Source organism: Danio rerio, chromosome 6, assembly GCF_049306965.1.
Source record: "Danio rerio strain Tuebingen ecotype United States chromosome 6, GRCz12tu, whole genome shotgun sequence".
Classification (NCBI taxonomy): domain Eukaryota; kingdom Metazoa; phylum Chordata; class Actinopteri; order Cypriniformes; family Danionidae; genus Danio; species Danio rerio.
The window spans coordinates 4,553,085-4,569,766 of NC_133181.1; the positions used below are offsets into that span (position 1 = coordinate 4,553,085).

Genomic DNA, 16,682 nt, shown 5'->3' on the forward strand with positions numbered 1-16,682 from the left:
ATTTTCTTATAACTAAATAATAGTAAATAATATTTTACTTGATGTTTTTCAAGACACTTCTATACAGCTTAAAGTGACATTTAAAGGCTTAATTAGGTTAACTAGGCAGGTTAAGGTAATTAGGCAAGTTATTGTAAAACGATGGTTTGTTCTATATTCTATTGGAAAAGAATACAGCTTAAAAGAGCTAATAATTTTGACCTTAAAATGGCTTTAAAAAAATTAAAAACTGCTTTTAGTCTTGCCTAAATAAAACAAATAAGACTTTCTCCAGAATAAAAAATATTATCAGACATACTGTAAAAATTTCCTTGCTCTGTTAAACATCATTTAGGAAATATTTAAAAGAGAAAAATAAATTAAAGGGGGGCTAATAATTCTGACTTCAACTGTGTGTGTATATATATATATATATATATATATATATATATATATTGTTATATAAAACATAAATTCAGATTCCAGAATTTTAAATTTTTGTATTTCGACAAAATATCCTATAATAACAAACTACACATCAATGGAAATCTTATTCACAGGGTGTCCACGGTGTCTTAAAAATCTTAAATTTTCAAAACAACATTTTAGGCCTTAAAAAGTCTTAAATTTACTGAAATATTGTGTTGTACGTCTTAAATAATTTTAAACAGGTCTTAATTTTCCTCTGTCCAAGTAAAGCTACCAAATCGTGCAAAGATCCATCCAATCACCAACAATCAATCAATCTATATATATATATATTTATATATATATATATATATATATATATATATATATATATATATATATATATATATATATATATATAAAAACATATATATATATATACACATATATACATATATATATTTAAGTTTTTATTGCAAAGAGATACAGCAAATTCTCCCAATTAAAACCCATAAACTAAAAACAATTCCACAATTACTCATGATAATAACTGAGCAAATATAGTAACATATCCATTTACATGATTTTCCATCTATATAAAGAACTATTTACAGAAGTAGGGGGAAGTGGAGATAATGTTTAGTAATTTACATGAAACCTAAGGTTATGTAACAGAAACACATTAGGTTGAATCCATTTGGACCAAAAGCCAACAAATACTGTAAATATTTTTGATTAATCATGTCATTTTCTCTGTAAACTTGTCATTAAAAAAGCGTTAGATTTATGTTAATTGTGTATACAACTAGAATTTCTTGTTTTGACATTAAAATATGTGGCTAAAATACCTACAAACAAAATATTCCATTGGCCAAACTGGACCATTATCAAAATTCAGTGTTTAGCCATGTATAAGTCTTAAATTTTATCTATAAGGATCTTAAAAGAGTATTACAAAGACTTCAAGAAGACTTGAATTCACCTTGAAGACACCTGATTCAGTTTTCAGATATTTCAGATCAACTCTCATGACTGTTTCGTGATCACAATTTTTTTTTTCAGATGTTAAATTTTACCTCCACGGGAGCCTACTTCTGATATATCTATAAATGTGTGCACAATTATGATCCAATTTGATGTAAAAGACCTCTTATCTGGTTTCATTCCAGATCTACTGCCCGCTAAAAACGGCGAGGAGCCCACAATCCAGTTTCTTCTCGAAGTGGTGGAGATCCTCACCAATTATGTGCGCAAGACCTTCGACAGATCCACCAAAGTGCTGGACTTCCATCATCCTCACCAGCTGCTGGAGGGAATGGAGGGCTTCAACCTGGAGCTTTCTGACCAGCCCGAGTCCCTGGAGCAGATCCTGGTGGACTGCAGAGACACGCTGAAATACGGGGTCAGAACAGGTACAGTGTTTTCAACGGAGAAAACACATCACACTGTGTCTATCTGTCAGTAACTGAGCTATGACTATAGGATGAATGTCATTCTTTTGGAAACAGGAGATGAGCCCCTGGTCTAATGCGCCACCTCGCTTGAGAAATCCGTTCTCAGAAGACTTACTTTTACTTATTATTTGGGTAGCACACATATTCTGAATGCCTTTGGCAGAATTTACATGAGCCATTTTACTCTAGATTAATCTTGATTAATTCCAAGATTACAGTGAGATTAATCTAGATTTAAAAAATTAATCTATGCCCACCTATAATATATATATATATATATATATATATATATATATATATATATATATATATATATATATATATATATATATATATATATAATAAATAAATATATAAAAATAATATGAAAAAGTATATAAAAATTATAAATATATATATATATATATATATATAATTTTTATATATTTTTTATTTATTTATTTTTTTTAGTGATCATAAAAGACTTGATTCATAAAAACCATGGCAGTTTAATGGTGACAACTCTTTATCATCTGCACTTTAAAAAATGTGTGGGATCTACACAATCGATTTGTGTTGGGAGAAAATGAAGGAATTAAGTTAACCTTAGTTTTTACAAATTTAAGTGAAAATGAAACAATTAAGATGTCCCCCCAAAAAACTCAAGAATTGTGTTGTTTCAACTTACTTTATAGAAGTAGTTTGAATAAACAGCAAACATTTATTTTTGGATTGATTAATTTAAAGCTTTTGTTAGTCGATTTGCACTCATAGATGGTGTAATTCCTCTTCTCAGGTCATCCTAGATTCTTCAACCAGCTTTCCTCCGGTCTGGACATCATTGGTCTGGCTGGAGAATGGCTGACCTCCACTGCCAACACCAACATGTGAGTTTTTCCCTCTCCGAGGTCATCTTGTCAACAACATGTTTGTCTTTGTTACGTATACGCAAGTGTTTCCGCTGCTCAGAGGTTATGTAAAGGGTTTGTGGGCCGGAGGTGCTGTTTTTTGTCAGGCCTGTATCGAGTGATGTCTCTGAATGCTGTAACCGGCCCGCTGGCCTCGGGGTGTGTGAGATTGCATATTGATCAGCCTGTAGAGTTACACGTTCGCCCGTTGCACTGCGCGATATCAAGAGCAAATTGAACCGGAGCTGTTCTATCGGACATTTCTGTCTGATGAGTTGCTCATGCGGAGTGTAAAGGCGGTTTGCAAAGAAATGTTAGTATAGATTGCGCTGACATGTTGAGGGGATTTTGATTCTTTTTAAATGGCTTAAAACTGTTTTTTATGGTGCGTAGAGTTTCAGGATGTTTCAAGTCACCAATCAGTTTCTAGGAGAATCACAACATTAGAAACAATGATTTAAAGCAAAGAAGTAAATGAAAGTAAGACTGTCAAGTAATGTTTAATTGAGGGAATGAACTGCAGGGATAGTGCCTATTTAAAATATACATAATTTCGGAGATTTAACGCAGTGGTCACCAAACTTGTTCCGTGTAGGGTTGGTGCCCTGCAGATTTTAGCTCCAACCCTAATCAAACACACCTGAACAAGCTAATCAAGGTCTTACTAGGGCTGTTTCTCAATATGCGTTCTTCAGCGGTCTTGCGTCCTCGTGTTCTCGTGAAACGTCATCATCAGCTGCCTAAGTTCAGTTCCAATCCTCAAGACCGCAAGTAAGGAGGACGCGTGAAACTTCCCGGATGTGTTCTTGATATCGAGGACGCACCGATGCAGACTTGAGCACCGAACTCGCTCTGGAAGTCCCAGAAGGCATTGCGACTGGAGGTGGGAAGCGCAGAATTTTATCTAGATTTATTATTAAAGTTCATAGATATGAATTATTTACCTCAGGAGTTTCCCTAAATGAAACGGTGAAAGTAAACATTACCATGGACATCTTAATAAAGGAATAAACACATTAAGGGTGTTTGTTTGCTGAAATTCGTATTAAAATCTGTTTTATTTATATTGTGCAACATAGATTTATAATGTTTTATGCAAAGTATATATTTAAAAAAGGGGAAAAACAATAAATTGTTGTATGAAGGCTGTAATGTTTAAATAATTTACCATTTAAAACACGTGAAGGTCATGTGACCATCAGGAAGAACGCAGCATCTTAATTCTCAAAGGACGCGTTTTCTGCCCTTGCGGTCTCCTGAGTTCGTTCTTCCGAGGACACCTGGCAAGACCGCTCTCCACAAGAACACAAGTCCGATCTCTGCGTTCTTGGAATTGAGAAACAGCCCAAGTATACTTGAAACATCCAAGCAGGTGTGTTGAGGCAAGATGGAGCTAAACCCTGCAGGGACACCGGCCCTCCAGGACCAGGATTGGTGACCCCTGATTTAACGCATTGGAGGCCATACTGAGCAGAGCAAAAACAGTTGACGTTCTGCCACAAGGTGGCGACAGAGACCACATATTAAGTCCTTAGAGGGAAAAAAACAGCATTTTTTCAGCGTATGTTTCAAACTACAGCTGAACAAATCATTATAAATCAGGTAAGTGGCAATATAAGTCGATCTCTCTCTTTTGTATTTTGTAGTGCTGTATTTATACCTTAGTAATCTGGTAGTGTTTGCTTTGCTCTGGCTTTTTCGGGGTTAATTATTGTGATCTCCCGACTGCAACAGAGAAATACTGGGAAATCTCTGTAGACTGATGGCATTTCATTTCTTAATGTGAGCAAGCATTACCTGTTTTGTCATCACTTTAGACATTACGCTAGAAAATCATTCAAACACTGGCACTAAAGTGATGTTGGTGAATTTGTAACAGCTTCTATTGTTCTGACGGTCAGCTGCAGATGTAAATGAATGGTGGAAGAAAGTGGTTCCTTATACAAATAGGTTTTTAAGACTCTCCGTGTTTGATTTCTTTTTTATATACACGTCAACGCACGCCACTGCTACTCATGTGATATTGCTCGTATTTGTATGTTATTATATATTATTATTATATATTTCCCTGTTTTTTATATTATTATAATAAAATATTATATAAAATTATATTTAAAACTATATAATTATATATTGATTATTTTTATTTATTCATTTTTTCTTTTCAACCATCTCCTAAATGATGTTTAACAGAGCAAGAATATTTTTATACAGTATTTTCGATGGTATTTTTCTTCTGGAAATTAAATAGGAAATTTTCTTTTTTTAATTTTAGTTTCACTGGAGTAAAAGAAAAAAAATATTTTTAAAAACATGAAAACTACTGAAGTCTATATTTTTAGCTAATAAACCACTGTTGTCCAATGACTTGCCAAATTAATTAATTAATTAATTAAAAGAGTTAAGCCTTTAAATAGTACTTTTAGCTGAATTCTACCATATAGCTTAATAAATAGTAAAATATTATTTACTGTCCTCATAGAAAAATTTAGACTAATTCAAAACTAAAACACTTTGGCCTACAAAAACACCTAGAAGAGACAATATTTTCTTGGTGTAATTTCGAAATGCACAGACACAGTCTGTCAAATCCTTCTTCCCTAAGTAACATAAATCACCAAATTATTACCATTGATAGACACACAGAGTGGATAGATTCAAAGGAGATGCAGCCCTCCCCCAGGTGAAAAGGACCCCATTTTATCCCATCCACACAACAGAGGCTGATGGGCTTTTTCCTGAATCTTATGACTGAGCCCCGTGCAGACTGAAGACTCTTACAGCACAGAATGGACTTGTACCAAATCTATTTAACAGCCCATTGATTGCGTCTGACTGTGGGCTGGTAGGAAGTGTGTGCCAGCTGGGACCAGCCAGTCGGGGAGTGAGAGAGAGAGAGAGAGAGAGAGAGGAGCGTCCCGCGGGCTGAGCAGTCTGGCCATCGCTTTTTTCACTCCCAGAGGCCATTCTGATCTCAGAGGACCCAGCACTTCATTACAGCTGTCTTTCTTAATATAAATAGAGAGCTTCTTATAATAGAAGTCACTTATGAAGAGAAAAGCCTTGTTAAATAGCCATAACTATGAACAATGGGTTTTGGCAAAAAGGGAATTGCATTTGATTAATATCCTCTTAGGCTAATTCAGAGCACATACAAAGAGAAAAGGAGAGAAACATGGTAGAGACTACAAGAAGATCCTATTTGCACACATATATCAAATATATACTGTATATTTACCCTAATTTCTGTTTGGAAAGCGAGAGAAAAATTTTTTCTACACATTTCTAAACATAATAGCTTTAAGAACTCATCTCTAATAACTGATTTCTTTTATCGTAGCCTTGATGACAGTAAATAATATTTGACTAGATATTTCTCAGGATACTAGTAATTAGCTTAAAGTGACATTTAAAGGCTTCACTAGGTTAATTAGATTTGTTTTTTAATTAGGCTAGTCAATAGCGATTCTTTTTCTGTAGCCATATAACTAAAGGAGTCTAATAATATTGACCATTGAAATTTGTATTTTTTTTAAATGAATATGTACATATACACTCACCGGCCACTTTATTAGGTACACCTGTCCAACTGCTCGTTAATGCAAATCTCCAATCAGCCAATCACATGGCAGCATTTCGATGCATTTAGGCATGTAGACATGGTTAAGACGATCTGCTGCAGTTCAAACCGAGCATTACAATGGGGAAGAAAGGGGATTTAAGTGACTTTGATCGTGGCATGGTTGTTGGTGCCAGACAGGCTGGTCTGAGTATTTCAGAAACTGCTGATCTACTGAGATATTCACACACAACCATCTCAAGGGTTTACAGAGAATGGTCTGAAAAAGAGAAAAAATCCAGTGAGCGGCAGTTGTGTGGGTGCAAATGCCTTGCTGTTCCCAGAGGTCAGAGGAGAATGGCCAGACTGTTTCCAGCTGATAGAAAGGCAACAGTAACTCAAATAAGCACTCGTTACAAGCGAGGTCTGCAGAAGAGCATCTCTGAACACTCAACACGTCCAACCTTGAGGCAGATGGGCTACAGCAGCAGAAGATTACGCCGGGTACCACTCCTGTCAGCTAAGAACAGGAAACTGAGGCTACAGTTCACACAGGCTCACCAAAACTGGACAACAGAAGATTGGAGCAACGTTGCCTGCTCTGATGAGTCTCGATTTCTGCTGCCACATTCAGATGGTCAGGTCAGAATTTGGCGTCAACAATATGAAAGCATGGACACATCCTACCTTCTATCAATGTTTCAGGCTGGTGGTGTAATGGTGTGGGGGAAATTTTCTTAGCTCACTTTGGGCTCGTTAGTACCAATTGAGCATCCTGTCAACGCCACAGTCTACCTGAGTACTGTTGCTGACCATGTCTATCTCTTTATGACCACAGTGTACCCATCTTCTAATGCCTACTTCCAGCAGGATAACATCATGTCATAAAGCACGAATCATCTCAGACTGGTTTCTTGAACATGACAATGAGTTCACTGTACTCAAATGGCCTCCACAGTCAACAGAACTCAATCCAATAGAGCATCTTTGGGATGTCGTGGAACAGCAGATTCACATCATGAATATGCAGCTGACAAATCTGCAGCAACTGCGTGATGCTATCATGTTAATAAGGAGCAAAATCTCTAAGGAATATTGCTGGTATCTTGATGAATCTATGCCATGGAGGATTAAAGCAGTTCTGAAGGCAAAAGGGGGTCCAACCCGGTACTAGGAAGGTGTACCTAATAAAGTGGCCGGTGAGTGTATATAGATAAATAGACACCAATGCTGCTCGCTAGGTTTGTGCTAGAGCATTTAATAGTCTTCTTTTTTTACATTGTGACATTTGCCGTGTGTGATTTTTCACCAATAACATCTGCAAGTGCTGCTGACATTTAAAAAGCCAAGAGGTGATAGATGGCTTTGGCTGCTTTTCTGTATTAAACTTTGAATTTTGGCCTTTCTTCATATCTCATTTCTGTAAAGCAGGAGTATGAGGGTTTAAAAGGACTATATCTGGACCCGACGGCTCTCGTACGTGATGGCAGAAGTTTGTTGGTTCACTAAATGAGCGTGTGGGAGTCTCCCTGGGAGGACATGTTGATTAGTACTTCGCTCTCGAGCTTAAGCGTTTGCAGAATAATCTGAGGATAAACGTTTCTCCTTCGCTCCCACATCGCGCCGGCTTCTGGCTTCAGGGATAAAGCTGTTCTGTCGGCCTCCCACTGCTCGCTGCCCCGTTTTGAAGGATTTCACCTGCAATGTTTTTAAACATTTCATTTCTGCACTGCTGAGAGCGGCGATTCTGCTGGTGCCACCTTCTCACACACTCACGCACGCACACACACACATGTTTTGAGGTTTATGAGGACTCTACATTGGCTTAAGGTTTTTTATACTCTAAAATCTGCTCATTACACCCTCTTACCCAAACTCATAGCCTATATGTATGTCAGTTTATATATTTGTCAATTTCGAATTACAAGGACAGATGGCATGTCCTCATAAACCAGCATTACATCACACAAGTCCTCTTAAACCACCAAAAACCTACCACTACATAAGGAATACATGGTACACACATACAACCAAACAAACACACACACAAAAACTTAAACAGACACAAACACACACACAAACAAACACACAAACAAACACACAAAAACTTCGACACACACACACACACACACAAAAAAAACAAACACAGACACGAACACACAAACACACATACATACACAAACAAAACACAAACACAAAGTACACATGCACAGACACACACTCAAACAAATACACACACAAGCACACACACACACACACAAACAACCACAACGCCAAATACACTCCCACAAACCAACACTAACATACTCTCACATAAACAAACACAGACACAAACACACACATACACATAGACATGCAAGAACACCCACAAACAAAAATACACATGCACAAGTGCACACACACACACACACACACACAAAAATATACACACACAAACACATACACACAAACATACACAAACACACGCAAACACATACATACACAAAAACACACAAAAGCATAAGAACACAGACACACACACACACAAGCACAAAAAACACAAAACAATACACACACAAATAACCACACATACAAAAACAAACGCACACATTTAAACAAACACATAAACACACACACAAAGAAAACAGAAACACACACACACCCACAAAAAACACAAGTACAAACACACACCCACAAACAAAAATACACATGCACAAACACATACACAAACACACAAAAAACATATACACACACACACAAACAAACATGCACGTACAAACAACAAACATACACAAAAACACACACACAAAAACAATAGAACACAGACACACACAAACACAAAACACAGACACGAAGAAAACTGAAAAACAAACACACACGCACACACACACACTTAAACACACACTTAAACACACACAGACACACACTCTAGAGAAGTGCTTTGTGAGGAGAGAAAGGGGAGTGTCCTAATCAGTGAATGAACGGCCTGCAAATGCTGCTTATTTTGTCATCATTCACCATGACTAATTATGACCCATTATTCCTCATCAGCAATGACACACAATGTCCGGCAACTAATGGACACACACACACACACACACACACACACACACACACACACACACACACACACACACACACACACACACACACACACACACACACAGAGAGAAAAGGGAATTACCAGACACCCTCAAAATAGCTTTCCCCAAAAAGCAAACAAAGATATTTACATTAAATATGAGTGAAACTATTTTTATAATCATTAATTGATATAGCAAGGTAGTTGGTGCACTAGCAAGCACCCTAAAAAGTGTGCTTAAGGTGTATGTAGAAACCATTTTCACTTAGAAATTGCCTGTAAAGTTCACAAATAAATACAAGTAATAAGCTTGAATTAGGGTAACACGGTGGCTCAGTGGTTAGCACTGTCACCTCACAGCAAGCAGATCACTGGTTCGAGTCTGGCTGGGTCATTTGGCATTTCGGTGTGGAGTTTGCATGTTCTCCCCGTGTTGGTTTCCTCCGGGTGCTCTGGCTTCCCCCGCAGTCCAAACCCATGCAGTATAGGTGAATTAAATAAATTGGCTGTCGTGTATGTGTGTGATTGAGTGTGGGTGTTTCCCAATACTGGGATGCAGCTGGAAGGGCATCCGCTGTGTAAAACATATGCTGGATGAGTTGGCGGTTCATTCCGCTGTGGCGACCCCTGATGAATAAAGCAGAAGGAAAATTAATGACTGGATATTCAGCCAATTTCCGATTGGAATATCCTACAATTTGTCAAGTAAAACATGTGTAATGTGACGTAACGTTTATTTTATATGACATCACGTCAGCCGGAAGCATGTTTTATCCGCGCGTAATTGATGATTCTCCTTGAGTTTGCTGTCTTAAATCTCTGTTCGTTTTTTTGTGACGGAGCTGAACAATGAGTGTGCCCGCGGCTGTTCCGTGTCCTAGTTGTGCTCCATCACTCGCTCATCCACTTTTCCTCCATCCTCCCCGTGAATGAGATGGATTTGTGCTGAGGCGCGCTCCTCTTATCTCGCGCGCGCAGCCGGCCGCTCATTTGCGCGCGTCTGTCGGCCGTCAGCCCGAGCGCGCGTCCATTTAGACGGACAGATAGCCATCAGAGCACTGGCTCTATTCATTAAAACAGCCTGAAATGAGCGCTTATCTGCTCCATCACAGCCGTCTTTTAATTAGCGATATTCAAAGGAGACGAGAGGGACAGAATGTATCTCTGGCGGAACACTATGTGATTTCTGAAGCCTTTCTAATTCTCTGAAGTGCCTGAATTTGACAACCAAAATGTTTCGGCTATAAATGCGTCATAAATTTGACAGTTTTACTAAATATAATAGTGATTTTAAAATAAATATTCATCATATCTACAAATTGTATATACATATTTACTCTTTAATATTTAGAAATATACTATTTTTCTATTTGTCGTGTGTATGTTTCTTTTTCCTATCGGTTAATCCTACATTGTTTAAATGTTTGTAATGGGAATCATCATTGACAATAATGTAAATGTGAAATAAGGCTAAAAATTTTGAGCTTAATTAATAAGTGACATGTCCTTAAAGGGACAGTTCATATAAAACGGGAAATTCTCTCATCATTTATTCACCCTTGACTTATCACAAACAAACTTGTTTAATTTTCCTTTTTTTAAAACACACACTAACTTATTTTAAAAAATGTTGAAAAACGAACCATTGACACACACACACACACACACACACACACACACACACAGACACACACAGAGACACACAGAGAGAGAGAGAGATAAAAACACACACAAACATAAACACTGACACAAAAATTCATGTACACACAAACCTATACACAGAGAAATAAAAAAAATGCATGCACACAAATACATAAAAACACACACAAACACAATCACACAGACAAAAACACACAAACCTGGACAAGCACACACGCAAACATACGCACAAACACACACAAACATACATGTACAGATAGACACAAACTTACGCACAAACATTCATGAACAGGCAGCCACACACACTCACTCACTCACTCTCACACACACACACACACACACACACACAATTGCCACATACCCATACTCACACACAAACACTCAAACAGACACACACATACATACACAACATCACTCATACAGAGTGACACACATACATACACAAGCACACACACACACACACATACACAAACAAACACAGACACAAAAATTTATGTACACACACACACACACTGACTTACACTTACACAAACACAGACACATACAGACAAAAACACAAAGAAAAAAACACAAACCTACACAAGCACACACAAATATACATACACACATAGACACACACAAACACACAGTCGCACACACCAAAACACAAACTCACACACAAAGACAAAACACACACACATACACAAACAAACAGACACAAAAATACATGATGTACACACCCACACTCACACATACACAAACACACACAGACACACAAAGACAAAAACACATGAACCTACACTAGCACACATGAACAAACTTACACACAAACACACACACATAGATGCATATACACACACAGACAAACAAAGACACAAACACAAACATTTACAAAAACACACACAAACAAAAACACACACAAACCTACACAAGAGCACACACACACAAACATACACAAGTGTAACCCCGCTGGTCCTACACCACCCAACCCGCTCCAAGCTGGAATCAAACCGGCGACTTTCCACATGAAATTTATGCTAGCATCTGTCTCTAGAGCACCTTCGGAGGTCAGGGAAGTGATGTTTACCTGCACAGCACTAACTAGCTGGTCTCCGTTACGCTCACTCCCCTATACCTCACTCCCGTCCGAGTCACGGCACACAGTTTCCAACATTCTTCAAAGTATCTTCTTTTGAGTTCAACAGAAAAAAAGAACGTCATAAAGGGGTATAAGTTCATAAATCATAATTTGGGGTGATCTATCCCTTTAACATCGTATTAGTACTGCACTGTGAAACACAACAGTCAGCTTTATCAACTAAAATGAGTGTAGTCAACTCAAAATTGACTGAAAGTTAATTCTACTCATTTGAAAAGAGTTTGGACGACGCGGTGGCGCAGTAGGTAGTGCTGCCGCCTTACACCAAGAAGGTCGCTGGTTCGAGCCTCGGCTCAGTTGGCGTTTCTGTGTGGAGTTTGCATGTTCTCCCTGCCTTCGCGTGGGTTTCCTCCTGGTGCCCCGGCTTCCCCCACAGTCCAAAGACATGCGGTACAGGTGAACTGGGTAGGCTAAATTGTCCGTATTTTGTGAATGTGTGTGTGTGGATGTTTCCCAGAGATGGGTTGCGGCTGGAAGGGCATCCGCTGCGTAAAAACTTGCTGGATAAGTTGGCGGTTCATTCCGTCGTGGCGACCCCGGATTAATAAAGGGACTAAGCTGACAAGAAAATGAATGAATGAATGAATTAAAAGAGTTTTGAACTCAGTGTTGAAGGTAATGAGTTAATTAAATACCTCAACTTAAATGGAGTAAGTTCACAGTACTCATATAGATTCTTTTTTTAACTCAAATGGTTTGTTGCAATCGGTTTCCTCAAACGGTTTGAGTTCCCTTAACTTATTGTGTTTAAAAGTTCTCGGTTGATTTGAGTTCTCTTCATTTATTGGGTTTTACTGTGCTCAAATTGCTTCGTTTACTCAAATGGATTAAGTTCAGAGCATTCATTAGGATTAGTTTTTTTAACTTAAATGGTTTGTTGCAATCGGTTTACTCGAATAGTTTGAGTTACCTTAACTTATTGGGTTTTACAGTTTTCATTCTATTCAAACATCTATATTTTTCTGTGTGTGTGTTTTGTGTTTAGGTTCACATATGAGATTGCGCCTGTGTTTGTCCTGATGGAGCAGCTCACACTCAAGAAGATGCGGGAGATCATCGGCTGGCCAAACGGAGATGGAGATGCGCTCTTCTCACCTGGTAAACTGATCACAAATTCAATTCAATTCACCTTTATTTGTACAGGGTATATTATACTACAAAACACCACATATTACTGTAAAAACTACAGTCCCTTATATTATAATATTTAATACAGTTTACTATAGTTAATACAGCATGATGTAACATTCATTAACAAGTAGTTGTGAATACTATAATTTATACAGTATAATATACTTCACATGGTTCAAAAACTCTAGCACATAGTATCTTTTCATGTTGGATGTATCCGGGAAAGCAGTTGATGCTAAACGCAGTCGTCTTTTCACAGGTGGTGCCATATCAAACATGTACAGTGTGATGGTTGCGCGGTATAAATATTTCCCTGAAGTCAAAACCAAAGGCATGTCTGCGGCTCCGCGGCTCGTGCTGTTCACATCTGAACATGTAAGTGCACACAGACTGTAGAATACATGTAAGTGTACATTACTGTTAAACACAGCGGCTGTCTCCCTCTAGAGGACAGCATTATTAATGCGGGAAAGTGGATCTGTTTTGGACCATTTGATTGATGGCCGGCCATTTCTTTTTTCGCAGAGTCATTACTCAATCAAGAAGGCAGGAGCTGTTCTTGGATTTGGCAAAGAAAACGTCATTCTCCTGAAGACAGATGAGAGGTATGGCGTACAGTGTATACCTGACATGTTTATTATAATTTTGTAATTATGAATGTATGGAAACTTCAAAGAACATAGCACAGTTTATTTGAAATAAAATAATGACAATGGATAATAATGTTACTGATGAGGGCAAAATTATTAGCCCTCTTGTGAAATATTGATTCTTTTTCAACTATATTTTTCAATGGAGCAAGGACATTTTCACAGTATTTCCTATAATAATATTATTTCTTCTGGAGAAAGTCTTATTAGTTTTATTTTGGCTGGAATAAAATATGTTAAGGTCAATATTATTAGCCCCTTTAATATTTTTCCCAATTAGTTACAGAAATGTGTTGGAAAAAACCTCTCCATTAACAGCACTTGGGTGAATTTTTATTTAGAAAATTATAATGTACACAATAAGATTACTAATTCTGATTTCAACTGTTCTTTGCTGAAAAATTTCTCCTTCTTTTGTTTTTTGACAGTACTTACTGCAAACTTATGGACCTCTGTTGCAGTTTTCAAAAAGATATGAATAATATTAAAATGTTTTTTCAGCATTAATTCCTGAAGAATCATGTGATTATGTAGATAAATTACGTTTTAATAAAATAAATTACATTTAAAAATAAAAATAAATTACATTTTAATAAAATAAATACATTTAAAAAATGAAAATGAATTACATTTTAATGCTCAAATGTTGATTTATTTTAAACCACATAGGGTAAAATATGGACAAACCCAAATCTTTTGTTAAATTGGGTCCTAGAGTCAGTGGTGTAAAATAACACAATACCAATACTCAAATGGCTGTAATTCAGTAGTTTTTCTCAGAAATGGTAATTTACTAAGTAGTTTTAAAAATGTAAACTTTTACTTTCCCTTAAGGTACATTTTTAGTGCTGCATGTATCAGTACATTTACTCCATACTTTTCTTCAACTTGCAGTCACTACCTTATTTTTTCTTGTCTATGGGGATTAGAAAAATCAGTCCTGTGATTCCTGTCCAATGAAATCGCACATAGAAGGTAAATCACATCACAATAATCTACCTCAAGACATGGGTCGATTTATTCATTCATTCATTTATTCCTTCATTAATTTTCTTTTTAGCTTAGTCCCTTTATTAATCTGGGGTGGCCACAGCGGAATGAACCGACAACTTATCCAGCACATGTTTTATGCAGCGGATGCCCTTCCAGCTGCAACTCATCACTAGGAAACATCCATAAACTTTAAAGGCTTAACTAGGTTAATTAGGTTAACTATGCAGGTTAGGGTAATTAGGCAAGTTATTGTATAATGATGGTTTGTTCTGTAGAAACAAATCGGAAAAATATATAGCTTAAGGGAGCTAATAATTTTGTCCTTTAAAATGTTTTTTAAAAAAACTAAAACTGCTTTTAATCTAGCTGAAATAAAATAAATAAGACTTTCTCCAGAAGAAAAAATATTATCAGACATACTGTGAACATTTCCTTGCTCTGTTAAACATCATTTGGGAAATATTTAAAGAAGAAAAATATATTTAAAGGGGGGCTAATAATTCAGAGTTCAACTGTGTGTGTGTGCGTGTGGGCGTGTGTGCGTGTGTGCATGTGTGTGTATGTGTGTGTATGTATAAATATATTATGTATATTCATATTATCTTTTAAAATGTAACATATTCTTATGATTCAAAGTTGACTTTTCTATATATTAAAACACATTTTATATCTAATAATATTTCTGAGTACCACTTTACTGTATTTTCCAATAAATAAAATAAGTAACAAATGACCTCTTTTTTAAAGCTAAAGATATAAATATAAATATATATATATATATATATATATATATATATATATATATATATATATATATATATATATATATATATATAATATAAAGTAGAAGTCAGAATTTTAAGTCCTGCCCACATTCATAATGTCTTTTAGTAATATTTAATGACCAGAACTATTAAAGTACATAATTTATGTAAAACAGAATTATTAATGACAAGGTATAATGATATTGTATATACTTTGCTGAATAAAATGATTCATTTCTTTGTGTTTACATTTTGACCTCGCTTACCAACTTATGGAACTCTAATGATTTCCATAACGATACGATTAATAAGATATGTCTTGAGGAGCAAATTAATAAAGAATCACGTGAGGCTGATGCTGAAAATGAGAAGGTTTTAAATCAAAAATAGATATTTTAAATTGTAATAATACTTTCTAATATTACATTACAATTATACAGTATTTTTTACTGAATAAATGCAGCTTTCTTTTCTTTCTTAGTCACTTATATCTCATTTGCTGTCTTGTTTCAGGGGGCGTGTCATACCTGCTGACTTAGAGGCTAAAGTCATTGATGCCAAACAGAAGGTATGTAAACATCGACCACAATGCCCTGCTCTGGTATTAGACAAGTGAGTGAGAGTATTTAACCTGCACGTCTGAAGAGTTCAGTGGATCAATACTGAAGCAGGACAAGCTGAGAGATAATATGACCATGAGGGCTAATTCCAAGTCTTTCTGTTTATAAAGTGGTGCTCTTCTGTTAGTGTCAACAGTGATGTGATTGTAAATCTGTGTTTTAGGGATATGTCCCACTGTTTGTGAATGCCACGGCTGGTACTACAGTATATGGAGCGTTCGATCCGATCAATGACATTGCTGACATCTGTGAGAAGTACAACTTGTGGTTACATGTGGATGTAAGTTTGACCAGTGTTTTCAATGATGACTGATAAAATGTTGGGCTGACCCATATAGAAATCTGATATATGGCCATATATGCAAATTACATACGGTTG

At 36.6% G+C, this 16,682-nt stretch overlaps 1 protein-coding gene and 1 long non-coding RNA gene across 5 annotated transcripts in view; both read left to right on the top strand.

Moving 5' to 3' along the window:
* The window catches only part of gad1b (glutamate decarboxylase 1b), a 34,370-nt gene that overhangs the window by 8,880 nt on the left and 8,808 nt on the right, over positions 1-16,682 (top strand). For all 4 annotated transcript variants that reach the window (XM_009302104.5, NM_194419.1, XM_009302103.5 and 1 more), the window contains 7 exon segments: positions 1,557-1,799; positions 2,617-2,707; positions 13,131-13,243; positions 13,536-13,651; positions 13,802-13,881; positions 16,197-16,251; positions 16,467-16,583. In XM_009302104.5, coding sequence (XP_009300379.1) covers positions 1,557-1,799; positions 2,617-2,707; positions 13,131-13,243; positions 13,536-13,651; positions 13,802-13,881; positions 16,197-16,251; positions 16,467-16,583 — 815 coding nt within the window.
* Positions 5,608-8,814, top strand: LOC141386164 (uncharacterized). Its single transcript, XR_012407575.1, has 2 exons — positions 5,608-6,272; positions 7,492-8,814. It is a non-coding gene; the product is annotated as an uncharacterized lncRNA (long non-coding RNA).